This window comes from Acanthopagrus latus, chromosome 3 (genome assembly GCF_904848185.1).
Source record: "Acanthopagrus latus isolate v.2019 chromosome 3, fAcaLat1.1, whole genome shotgun sequence".
Taxonomy (NCBI): domain Eukaryota; kingdom Metazoa; phylum Chordata; class Actinopteri; order Spariformes; family Sparidae; genus Acanthopagrus; species Acanthopagrus latus.
Window position 1 is genome coordinate 17870317 of NC_051041.1, and position 12650 is coordinate 17882966.

At 45.5% G+C, this 12650-nt stretch overlaps 2 protein-coding genes across 5 annotated transcripts; both read left to right on the forward strand.

Moving 5' to 3' along the window:
- Nucleotides 1-372: 372 nt before the first annotated feature.
- LOC119016416 (proline-rich protein 15) lies at nt 373-2580 on the forward strand. Of its 2 annotated transcripts, none has more exons than XM_037092210.1 (2): nt 373-773; nt 1275-2580. In XM_037092210.1, the coding sequence occupies exon 2, from the start codon at nt 1280-1282 to the stop codon at nt 1643-1645; it is 366 nt and encodes a 121-aa protein (XP_036948105.1). In that variant the 5' UTR covers nt 373-773; nt 1275-1279; the 3' UTR covers nt 1646-2580. The 2 variants fall into 2 exon arrangements, with proteins under 2 accessions (XP_036948105.1, XP_036948106.1); XM_037092211.1 differs by having other exon boundaries at nt 1279-2580.
- A 729-nt stretch (nt 2581-3309) lies between these two features.
- On the forward strand, nt 3310-12404 carry wipf3 (WAS/WASL interacting protein family member 3). 3 transcript variants are annotated; one of them, XM_037091983.1, is made up of 8 exons: nt 3310-3748; nt 6036-6133; nt 7156-7303; nt 8226-8375; nt 8513-9229; nt 10508-10645; nt 10734-10838; nt 10924-12404. In XM_037091983.1, the coding sequence occupies exons 2-8, from the start codon at nt 6053-6055 to the stop codon at nt 10962-10964; spliced, it is 1380 nt and encodes a 459-aa protein (XP_036947878.1). In that variant the 5' UTR covers nt 3310-3748; nt 6036-6052; the 3' UTR covers nt 10965-12404. The 3 variants fall into 3 exon arrangements, with proteins under 3 accessions (XP_036947878.1, XP_036947875.1, XP_036947874.1); XM_037091980.1 differs by having other exon boundaries at nt 3315-3748; nt 8226-8387; nt 10737-10838; XM_037091979.1 differs by having other exon boundaries at nt 3320-3748; nt 8226-8387.
- The last annotated feature ends 246 nt before the right edge of the window (nt 12405-12650 follow it).

A 12650-nucleotide genomic window follows, 5' to 3' on the forward strand; every position in this document is an offset into this window, starting at 1 on the left:
ACGTCCTTTCAGGAGACTCCTGACTGCTTCCTGTCTCACACATTCCTCTGGTAACTTCAGAGCAGGGTCACAGGGCCCAACCTGTTCTGGCCCGTGACTATTAATAAATGCCATTAACTTCCCACTAAGTCATTCCTCTGCCTGGCATCACAATTAAAAGTAATTGTGGCCAAAACAATTGGGCGGCCCAGTGGAGGCTTGGGTTGGGTTCTGCTCATACAAAAGGCTGTTTTTTTTTTTTTTTTAATCTGTCACTGAAGAGGCACAAGCTCCCATGGGCTATGTTGCCACGCAACCACAAGCCCCACCCATTGTTGCAGTGGCTTCACCTGAGCGTGGCTCATGTGACCGACGCCGGGGAGTTCATCCAATCACGAGTGAGGACAGGTGCTTCGAGGTGAGAGTTTCGGAGGCGGAAACCTGCTGGTTCAGTAGTCGACAGTCGCTTCTTATAAATGTGTCGCTTCATCTGGACTTTCTTCAAGTGCAGAGGACGAGGGGAGATACTTTGGGAGAGGAAGAGAGAGAAAACTTTCTGCTGGAGGTGGGAGATGTGAGCAGGCAGGTCACCTGGCTCGTGCGTAAAATGGATACTGCTGCAAGGCGTTAAAGGATCGCTGTCACGGTTGTGCTCCACCACTGAAGAAGAAGAAGAAAAAGACGAGGAAGAAGAAGACACTGACTCTGTCCTCTGGATCTTTATCTCACTCAAAAGTGTGATTCTGTTTTTCTTCTTACAGTTTCGAGTGTCCACGGCACCTGTTGTCGCGCAGGTGAGTGTTCACGAGCGCTTTTTCGCGCATCGTTCACCTGTGAATCACGGCTTGGCTGTGCTCCTCTGTTCTCACGACTCATTGAACCAGTTTTACAGAAAAGCTAATCATGGTTATACTGGTTATTCTTAGGATTAGTTGGTTGGAAGCTGTCTCACCAGTGAACCAACCAACATTGTTCCCAGAGAGAATGTGATTCGGAACACATTCAGATCTAGAGAGGACAAATCATTGTGTTCAAACAGAATTAAGGATCTGTGAGAGTTATGAATGTGACCATGTGTGGCAACAGCACAGGTGTTGTTTTTATAGGGATGAGATCCATGATCTGCTTTATAAAACACTGACAGTTTTTAAAGAAGTGATTTTATGTTCTAGGCCATTAAAGAGACATCACAGATGTAAAAGAATTACATTATAACACTATAAAATAATTCTGATGCACAGGAGAGCATCTGAACTGCAGCTGAGTCACTGACAGCATCTTCTCTCTCCCTCCAGCCAGGATGACAACAGAAAGGTCCCCATGGTGGAAGTCATTCCTCCCAAAGAAGAAGAGCGGAGCTTCCAAGGACTCAAACCAACCCTTTGGCCCAGACTTTGACCCCTTCGCACAGAAGCAAAAGGATTACGCAGCAGAAGCCTCCAAGAGTGCCAGCGACCAGTCCCAACAAGCGTCCAACAAGAGCTTCAGCGATGACACCTACGACGACTCCCACCTGGAGTCGGTCTTCAACGAGCAGACGTGTCGCAGGACCATGAAGGTGTCACGCTCGGGTCGGTGGAAGGAGAAGCGGAGGGTGCGCTCGAGCCTTCCCATCGAGGACAAAGAGAAAGATAGTGGGGCGACGGGGAAAGAGGAGAGACGGTGACCGTGACGAGGAAGAGGCGGTGATCAAAGACTGCTTTGCAATGATGCTTGAAGGAAAGGAGAAGAGTTGAGGCGCGCCGAGAGGTGACGATGAAGATGAGAGGGAGCATTCAACTTTGAGCCCAGTGCTGCAGGAGTTAGTTCATCATGTGGTACATGAAATAATGGAAATTTGGACTTTTTTGTGAAAGGACACAATGATAAATGACTTGAAATTACTTATTATTTGTTCCCCATGATGGTTTCTGAACCATTCTGCCAACAAAATCCCATAATCATACCCAAACAGAAGACTAACAGCACTAATACAGTAAACGATTAAGAGCCTAAAGTGTAATTAATGTCCTGCAGTGTCTGTGTATCCGTCACGGTCAGTGACGTTAACAGACAACTCCTTGAATTACCTACGGCCTCTTCAGAAAGCTCCATCCTCCAATGCAATTTCCTGTCTGAACCCCAGATTAAGTGTGAAATGCTCCCAGAAAAATGCTGTTTCTAAGATGTTTACACTGTTTCTTTATTGAGAATAATGTATGTTTGATAATGAAGGATTACTATAACGCTCTTTTTTGCAAAACAAATGTTGATTCTAAAAGGTTAGAAGTATATTTATGAAGGTGTTAAGTGATTTATGTGTGGAAAAAAAAAGAAAATCAGCTAGTGGAGGGAAATTAAGGATCACTCGCGAGTAGCTTTTAGTCGGATTCATGACACTTGCCAGTAAAATGCTCTTAAACACTTTGAATGAAGGATGAAATCCAGCCTGTGTGACATAATGGGTCAGAAACAAAGCTACTACTTACAATGAAGTATGAAACTACTGTTAGAAGCCGAGGCGTCTGATCCAACCACTGATGTAGTTTGCTTGTATGTTTGGACCACCTGTGAATTCTCAAATGAAGATGAAAATATGATGAATAAATCTGGTAACTGTTACAATCAGGTGCATGAGAGTGTGTGTGTGTGTGTGTGTGTGTGTGTGTGAGATCCTGTTGGATCACAGTCGACCGGCTGAAGGAGAACTTTGTGTTGACAGATTTTTGTCTGAAACCAGAGGAAGAAACGAACAGTGATGACAAAGAGTCTCAGAAGTAAAAGTGCTCCTCAAAACAAAACATGAGCTCAAAGTTTTTAAGATGAGTCATAATCGTCCTTTTGGCAGGTAAGTTAGTGCATCAACGCTGAGCTAAGAGAAGACGTGGGGTGAGTGCGTGAATTTCCCATTGTCTAAAAAGGTCAATTACAAGGTATTATTGTTTTTAGTCTGCAGCGTGTGTGTCAAACCCAGGCCTGAATTACACTGTGGTGTCAGTACAAGGGAGGAGTCTGCCTGTGTCACTGCATTCCTGTGTCATGGTTGAGATCTGACGTGTGTGTGTGTGTGTGTGTGTGTGTGTGTTTTTCCCAGGGTTACAACTGACACATTTAAGACTATAAAAATCCACTGTATTCCTTTCAGATGTGTTATTATCACCTCATTATCTCAGGCCAGCTGTTATGATTAAGAGTGAGTGAGTGAGTGAGGAGGTCTGGATGGAGGATGAGTTGTAGTGGCACGAGTTGGACACGAGGGGGCGGAAGTGTTGCCGTCAAATAGAGAACATGGAGAAGATGTTTGTTACGCTTCACCTCTCAGTCACAATCAGATATCATTCATGCGCAATGGGCTGTTTATTTTACTCCACAGGTGTATGTGAAGGTGAGGGAGAGTCTCTGGCCCCGGTCGAGGCGCCCCGGCCCCCCTCTCTGTCCCCATTGGTCCCCGTGTGGAGCGTGGGGTGCTAAGGTGTGGCCTCCGCTGTCCGCCTCCTGCAGCGCGCTCACACGGGCACTAACCCGTAAACAGCCGCGGTTATAAAGACACCATTGTGCGGGACCACTGCCGTGTTTCTCAGGGTCTGCTCTGTGGACACAGGTATGAAGTGAAGTTAAGACGCTCCGGAGTTTGTTTCTGTTGCAGGAGCACCGCCGTCAGATGAGCGCTGTCCTCGGCTGACTAAAAATAACTTGGAAACTTGTTGAGGCGGAGGAGCGCACGATGAGGCCAGCTGCATCCCGCTGAAGCCTCGGCTGCAAACAGGTGGATCGCTCCGATTTCGTGAAGGTAAGACAAAGACTGCGCTTCCAGTGAACCTGTCTCTCTATGCCAGGACTTCTAACTGGTAGAGGATTGATATTAAAGGTGCAGTACTGACTTTAAAGGACATAATAATGCTTTTTGAGCTGCATGTTAATTCCTTTTCACAAAACTTGACAGATAAATATCTTTGAGTGCTAGTTTCACAAACAAGACGCATTAAAACCATGTGTGAAGATGATTGTTTTAACTCCTGGCTGCCACAGACAGACACACATGTGCAAAAAGGTAAAATAATCATGCTGTCGATTCCAAATAGTCCAGTTCTTCCTTCACATGTTTTATTCTTCACTACAAACTGAGCTTGCACGTCTGATGAAGCTGATAAAATACAGTAAAGAACATTCATTTGTTTGCCCAAAACATAGAAACAGACAAATGAGTTGTTTGGAGCGCTGCAACGATTAATCGATTAGTTGTCAACCATTAGATTAATCAGCACCTATTTTGATTAATCGGTATCTTTTTAAGGGAGACAAATTCTAATTCTGACTCCAGTTGAATGTGAATGTTATGTGTTTTGTGCACTTGTGGCGAAGAATGAAACTCAAAGAGAAACAGTCACATGCAGCATTGCTTTTGGCACTTATAGTACAAAACAACAGTACAAGTAGAATTATAAAAAGTAAAAAATGCTCAAATGGCTGACCAGTTATATCATGTGAAGTCTATGTGTGGGAAACACTGATATTTCCTGGTTTAATTCCTCCTTTATGTCAGTAAACTGAATATATTTGGGTTGTGGACGAAACAAGACATTTGAAGATGTCATCTTGGGCATTTTTTTCACCATTTACTGACATTTTATAGACCAAACATGTAATTGATTAATCAAGAGCTTGATCAACAATGAAAATAATTGTTAGTTTCCGCCCTACAGCTAACTTCCTGTAATAAATACAGACGTCCAACGTATGTATTCAGGATTTAGGAGGCTGGATGTGGTGCAACACAGATACTGAGTATAAGATGGTTCCCAGCTGAGGTCTCTGAGACCCCAGTCAGAACATCATATTATATAGTTACACCCTCTTTACTCTCAATACTTTCTGTATTATGTCATATCCTCAGATCAGTTAGGTCAGCCTCATCTGGGGCTCAGCTCTGGTCTGGATCTTTCTGCATGTCTTTCACAAAGAAAGTGTAGAAACTCCTTAGTAACCGGACAGCAGCTGCCACCTCCAGCTGCTTTTCTGAGTCTCATCAGCTCGAACAAGGCTCGTTACAGGTCGAAGAAAAGACAACAACTGGTGTGAGAGGTGCGTTTCCACTCACTGTCCCACCTGTTCGTATACAGCTACACTGACCTCGTGTCCAGCAGCTTCGACCCCTTTAAAGACCTCCGCTATCAGTGTCACAGAGGCTGCCTGACACAGATATGAAGATAGAAATAGCAACACAGGACGGTCTGCCAGTTACATAGAGGGGAGGCATGAAGTGTACACACACACACACACACACACACACACACACACACACACACACACACACACACACACACAGGCAAAGACTAGACAAGAGATTGATAGAGAGTCAACAAAAACAGGCTCTCTGTTCTGTGCTTGATTGAATTGCTCAGGAGGAGCATGTGCAAATTCCACTGAGGACGTCGAACGTCAGACTGTCTTACAGGACGGCTCGTCAAGAATTTATGATGCCGAGAAGTCTGGGTGGAGGTCTCACTGTCACTGTAAACACTGCGACGTGAGCTGGATATGAGCTGTTCCTGGAAAGTTTATGTTTTTTTAGGCTGCTAATTACTGAACCAGTTGTTCACGATGAGAGAACCACAAGACATCCTGTATACATGCTCGGTGTAAAGTGGGATAGAAGAACAATGTGTGCACGCTGTAGCACTTTCCTGTGGAGTTTCCTCAATGTGTTTTCCATTCACTCGCTGCAGTGAAGGCCTTCGGTCTCTGAGCGACTGAAGAGCAGGGGTCCATTACTTTTCACACAACACGCTCCATTGTTCCTCTCTCCAGTCCTGCCACGGGGCATTGTGGGAAGACGAGGAGGACAGGGGTGGAGGTGGTGGTGGTGGGGATAGTGTGTCAGATTTCTCCAGAGGATGGAGCCCTTGCTGCTTCCTGTTTTGCGCTGTACAGTGGTGAAAGCTCTTCCTGTCCAGTGAAGAAGGTAGGAGGTCATCCAGCGTGCTCCTGAACACAGAAGCAGCTTCTGGCATGACGGGGAACAAAACTAGAAGCTGGTCAGTGGCTGCAGTGTGTGAATAGTGTTTTTATATCTGCAGGTATCTGAAGCCTCGGCATGCCAGTCCCCCCTCCTCCCCCTCCGCCTCCCCTGGCTCCCCCTCCTCCTCCACCGCCGCCCAGCGCTGCCCTGCCACAGGTACAGACTGAGTATCACTCCAACTCTCTCTCATGCAATTGTAAACACTCACTCGTGTCCTTCTCACTGACCATCAACCATCACCTGAAGGTTATTTGCATTATTGATTGAGGTGACACACACACACACACACAGCAGACTCTCAGTAGTGGAGGAGTGTAATGTTTCCACAGCAGGCGCACAGTGTCCTCATGTTAAATGAGTTGTTACCACCAGAAAACAAGTCCACGCTGCAGAGAAATAGCTCAGCTGCTTCAGTATATATGATTTCCTCACTTCACACTTTGCTGAATGATATCATCAAACTTTCCTTTCTCTCTGTTTTTTTTTTTTTTTGGTTTGTATCAGTTCGGCAGAAGACTTGAGGTTTTGTCAGTCTACAACACAGGGTTTAACAGTGACGCTGTAGCTGCGTTATGCCGTGACCGACTGGAGGAACTCCTCTTCATTCATAAGAGTCAAACCAGCTACGGAACATTCCTACAGAATTAACATATGGCAGTTATATCAGACTTGATTCCATGTAGCCTGAGTTTTTAAAGAAGCATCTGAGAATGTAAATGACAGACGATCTAATGAGCTCTACAACTCATGATCCGCTCGTCCACCGATGGCATAGAAAGTCAAATCACATCTTGGATTTGGAGAATCGTGACCCTCCATAGTGTTGATCATATCTCTACAATCATCTCAAGGCTTTTTCAAGTCCTGGTAAAAATCTTGTCTCCTCCCGTCTTATTCACCGTTTGTCACCCTGAGTCTCTGTTCAGTTTCTCGGCTCCAGCTGGTCCAAAATGTAGCTGCTGGGTTTATAACTCATACTTGATGTAGGTCGCACATCACACCAGTGTAACAACATAATTGGAATTGATTTTAAATACCTTTTAGTCACCTTTTTCTGTTTAGTGCTTGATTTCTGTGCAACCTTAATGTGTAGTTGTATTGTTTTCATACATGTTTCCTGTCTTAACTGGATATTTATTCAGTGTTTGCATTGTACTGCACTGTACTGTGTGTGACAGTGTCCCTCAGATCCTCCCAAGCTCCAGCCTGGAGGAGGAGGAGGAGGAGGAGGAGGTGGCAGGAATGCCTTGCTGGCCGACATCCAGAAAGGAGCCAGGCTCAGAAAAGTCACACAGGTCAACGACCGCAGTGCTCCTGCTGTCGATAGTAAGATCATTCAGCATTCTCACCACACACACACACACACACACACACACACACACACACACACACACACACACACACACACACACACTGAGTAGCACAGTGTCAGCGTTCTTCTCACAGCGGAGGTCAGAGGAAGGAGGTTTAATGGAGTGTGTTTGTATGTTGAGATACCAGAGAGCGATGCGTCAGAGTAAGGACAGGAGCGGTGGTCGGGTTTAATTCACTGGGGACACGTTGTTTTTCCATTTTGAGCTAAATTTGAGCACATACACACCAAGTGCACACTTCAGGAAGGAATGCACTATAGCAGATAAGGACACAGGCAGAAGAGGAAACTACTATACACAGTGGCAAGCACAATAGACATGACAGACACTGTATCAGAGTCAATGCAGTCAAACTCATCTGAGAACAATTGGAATATGGACGCCAGTGACCAACATTAACTGACATTGTAAGTGTTTAGTGTAGAAATGTGAGCTGTGTGAATGAATCCAGGCCAGATGAAAGAGGCTGCTGTGTTTTTCTGTGAAGGTAGTCGGGCCTCAGGGACATCGTGTGCACTCATGCTCCCGCCTGAAGCATTACTGTCACCATGCTGTTGTCACAATTAACAACAGTTCCAACAAATATGAAACCTACTGAGCACTTCAAAGACTGTAAAACCAGAACCTAATTAGTCTGGTTAGCTTCTCACTGATGAGTTGTAGTGGTGTAAATGTGTGTGTGTGGCAATATGAAATGTTTTCTTAAGGTTCTGGCTGATTCATAACTTTTAGCTGATAATCCACATCAGAATTATTTTACTAATGTGCATGAGAATGAACTCATTTGTTTATATATGATGATAAAAAAACACAAAAAGAAAACTTTTGATTTTGATAAAGTGGACATAAGTCATTGGTAATGTAATGTTCCCCAGAAGCCAAAGCCAGCGCTGCAGATGTGTTCAGCAGTGTTGGTACCTCTCAGGGCTCATCGGGAGGGACGGCACCAGCGGTACCGTCTCTGGGTGGACTCTTTGCTGGAGGCTTCCCGACTCTCAGACCAATGGGACAAAGAGACTTAGCAGGCAAGACACCAGGTCGGTGCAAAACGACTTGTCCTCACTAAATCTGTGTTTTATCAACAGTTTGACAATTAAGATATCTACTGTGTGTGTGTGTGTGTGTGTGTGTGTGTGTGTGTGTGTGTGTGTGTGTGTCACAGTGTCGCGGTCCAGCTCCTCGGCCTCCCTGAAGCCCCTGTGGAACCCCCCCACACCAGCAGAAACCAGCAGCATCCCGGAGCCTCACAGGACGGGGGAGCTCCGAGGCTCCGTCCATCGGCCGCTCGCCTCCTCGTCCTCTGCTCCTCCCTCCCCCTCACACAGCAGCAAGCACCCACCTCCTTTCCCCACTTCCTGTCCACCTCCACCTCCGCCCCCGCCCGCCCCTACCTCTGCTCCTCCCCCGCCTCCGCCACCCCTAGCCTTCCAGGACCGGCCGGCCAATAGGCCTCCACCTCTCCCCTCCTGCCCTCCTCCTCCGCCTCCGTCCCAGGTCACCAAGCCCACCTGGCTTCCCATCCAGCACTTCCACCACACCGCCATCTCTCCAAACTCTACTCCTCCTCCCCCTCCTCCACCTTTCCAGTCTCCCTCTGCTGTTCCAGGAGACCGCTCCTCAGGGTGCTTCTACCCTCCTCCCCCCTCCCCAGTCCTCTCTGAAACTTCCAGGTTCCCCATCCTACGGGACAGCCCGCTGGGTCCTCCTCCTCCACCTCCTCCTCCCCTCCCGGCTTCTTTTACCCCCACCTGCCCATCCGCCCTCCCTCCTCCACCACCTAAGGTGGCACCAGTGCCCTCCCCTGCCATGCGCTCTCTGCCTCCCTCATACCCCTGCAACGCTCCCACCCGACGGCCCCCTGCTGTGCCCAGGAGTGCAGGTGGGTGACTTTTCTGTTGAACGCTCAGTGTTTCATTTCTGCCACTAGGGATCTCTCAATCAGAACAACGAAAATACCTTTTCATGATGTACTGAAGATGGGATCATGAGAAATGTTGTCTTGTTTATTACACAGCTACCAATGAAATCTAATGACATGACTCTGAAATGTGCACGGAGAAAGTGATGTGTCAAAGTTTTACACACACAAGTCACGTTATCACAGGAGTTACAGCGGAAGGTGACCAAACCAAATGCACCATAATCTTGAATAAAATGACAGATTTCTCTGGTTTGAACATTGTAGAAAACACTGAGGATAACTTCAGCACACAGCACAACAAAATGTATAACAAAGATCTAGTTGTGTTTTAGATATTTAAATGCAGAAATGTAATATAATATATCTTTAACAGCTGATACAGAGCTGTGGCAAGGCGGATAGAAACAGATCCTTCTGTTATATTGTTTTTAGGAGGAAGCAGTTGATGGTGATGATGATCAGCCATCATCATCTCGAGTGAGATGATGATTATTTACAAAAAGGCACAAGAGGCCAACAGCCCAGTTCAACACAGCTGACTTCTTTATTTGTTTATGTCATATACAAGTTAGATAGGGAGGCACCAAGAAACAGCAGATCCCAACCTGAAGTGTTTGGTAAACATTGTTGCACAGAATTCTGTTCATTCTCTCTGTTTTTGTAAAGTGCTATTTTCTGATATTTTCGTTTCTGTAGCAGTTCTCAAATAAGCACTTCTGAAAACCATATGGTGCAGCTGTGTGTCAGTCACGCAGGGCTTGCAGACATAACTGTATTTTAAGGGGTCACAAGCCAAAACGGGTTGGAAGCTGCCGCTGCTGTAAAGTATTCCAATAAAATGTAGTTTAGAAACGGCACAAACTCTCTTAACCCTGGAAGGTTTAACCTGAAGTCCTGCAGGCAGCCGAGAGTCTGCAACAACACCAACAACTGATCAGTCAATGGGAATCATGATGTTATTCATCTTGTTCATATACAGTGTAAATGTTGATTTTACAACATATGATTCAACAGCATGTTTACGGGGAAACAACAGCAGGAGAGATATGTGTAGTAATTGCTAGTTTTGTGGTTTTCTGACCAAGTATATGTTTGAAACTGTGGCAGCTGTCGTACCTCGTCATTAAAGCGAACAGAGTTATGTGTGAAAATAGCCTCTTTGTCTCACGGATGTATTTGTCATTCGTTGGATTTCCTTATGTCTGACTCCTCCGCTGTTGTCGCCCGTGGTAACAGGTGTGGGCCGGCTGGCTCCTCCTCCAGCTCCTCCAGCACGCTCCCCCTCCACCGAGCTGTCCAGCCGCATTCCTCCCCCTCCACCGCCGCCTCCCCTGCCTCCATCGAGCCTCAGGAATGGACACCTGCACAGCCTGGGTGGGACTATGCGGATCCTACAAGTTATATATGTTTCACCTCTGAGTCCATGTATGGTTTTGATGGATTTTTCTTATCCTACATTCAGCAGATGACTTTGAATCCAAGTTCCAGTTCCACCCTGTAGAGGACTTACCCCCTCCTGATGAATTCAAGCCTTTCCCTCGGATCTATCCCAGCAAAGAGAACAGAGGTAGCTGCACAGAGCGCTCCTTACTTCTCACATTTCACTGAGACATTTGATGAATCTATTGAGACGATTTTCCTCTGTGTTGCAGTGAACCCCAAACCACCCGGGATGAGGACACACCTCAGATGAGTCAAGGCCTCACCCAGTTCTTCACCTCCTGTTCCTCCTGCACACACATCAGGCAGTTAATCCTCCTCCTCCTTCTCATGACAACAGCAGAACTGCCACGGACCGGTTCGGATGCAGGCTTTGAGTGTGTGTTGTTTGTGTTTAGTGCATTTGTGTGTGTGAGTGTCAAACAGGGTCCCGCCTCTTACAGACTGTGTGACCTCTGACCTTTTCAGTGTGGAATGTTTTGAATGTGTGTGAGGAGGAGGGATCTCCCTACTCACACTCGTACACTCCGGGGACAGTGTCTTCCACCAGTTGTGTTTATCATGACATGAGCATTTCAGTCTCTACACAGAAGAGAACGTTTTGATTTCAGCTCTTGTAAAGACAGATTTACAGAAACTGTGGTCCAGCAACAATTACTGTATGAAGGGAAGCAGTTCAGATGTTGTGTACTCACCTTCACCCTGATGGAAAGTCTGGTGACGCTTCATCGTCCACAAAAGATTTCTTGAGCTTCACAAGCAAACTGAAGTCGATGGAGACTCGTTTTGAAATGTAAAAAGCAACAACAAATGGCTCCATAATGCTTCTCTGGTGTAATCTAAGTGTCCAGAAGCCCCAAATTGATTCTATAGTGCCGGAACGGACACTTTTATACTTTTTAAACATGTCTCCATCTGTCTCAGTTGTCTCCCAGAGTGTTTCTACGCTGCTTTAATGTGAGAGTAATCGAGAATATTTTGTTGGCTAAGAAGTTTGACAGTGTTCTTACCCCCATTTTTAAAAATCTTCAAGCGAGACAATCCTCTCAACATGTTGTTTGTTTCCTTCCTTTGAGTATTCATTAAAATATGGCGACTGTTTGCAGGAAGTGATCCTCATCTTAAACACAATTAGGGCTGAACAACAAGTTCATTATTAAATTTACAGGAGATCTTGATAAAGGTAACATGTTTCACAACGTACGATTATAAATGAAGCATTGTGGTGATACAAAGATACACAGCAATAATATCTACATTACTTTGATAGATTTTTTTAGGAAAAAAATATGCAAATCCCCTAAATTGTTGGTCAAAGTAATTGCAATTTTAAAAAAAAACAACAAAGTTTTCCATATAGTTCAGCTCTCAACTCATTGTGAAACTCCACCTGCAGGATATGCTAACCAGGGGGTTCATAAATCCCTGTTCATATAATGGTGCTCTCTTGTGTTTGTGTGATTGTTTTTTATAAGTAGCAAATGAATCCATAAAAGTGTAGAAGAAAACACAGCGTCATGTTAAGATTCTGGCCGTGCGTCTGTTTTGAGTTACACAGTTATGAATAGATAATGAATGAGATCTACAGTTTCATTAACTCGTACTAACACCTGTGACGACAGTGCCACCTGCTGGTTCAACGTGTAAAGTGTTACAAGGCGTGACCACCAAATAAACCACAGTATTTTATTAAGAACGTTGTCACCTAATTGATCACATTGTTTGCAAGAAGCTACCTCGGACAGAACATTTGATCCTAAAGGTTATTCAATGTGTTTGCATGTAAGATGTCAACCACAAAGCTTCAGAAACAGGACAGTCCAGATTCTAGTTGGCACTGTGGGAACATCTTCTGGTTTAACATCTCAAAACCGCCTCCAGCACATTGTTAAAGAAACAGGTACAGTTGCTCTCACGTCTCAGCAGTGAGAGTAAGTCA

Excerpts from the sequence above, each read along its gene's own strand:
- LOC119016416 (XM_037092210.1), top strand. The coding sequence starts at position 1,280 with ATGACAACAGAAAGGTCCCCATGGTGGAAGTCATTCCTCCCAAAGAAG.
- wipf3 (XM_037091979.1), top strand. The coding sequence starts at position 6,053 with ATGCCAGTCCCCCCTCCTCCCCCTCCGCCTCCCCTGGCTCCCCCTCCT. Across the intron at positions 8,388-8,512 it reads CTTAGCAGGCAAGACACCAG|TGTCGCGGTCCAGCTCCTCG; the intron begins GTCGGTGCAAAA and ends TGTGTGTCACAG. Across the intron at positions 10,646-10,733 it reads TGGACACCTGCACAGCCTGG|CAGATGACTTTGAATCCAAG; the intron begins GTGGGACTATGC and ends TCCTACATTCAG.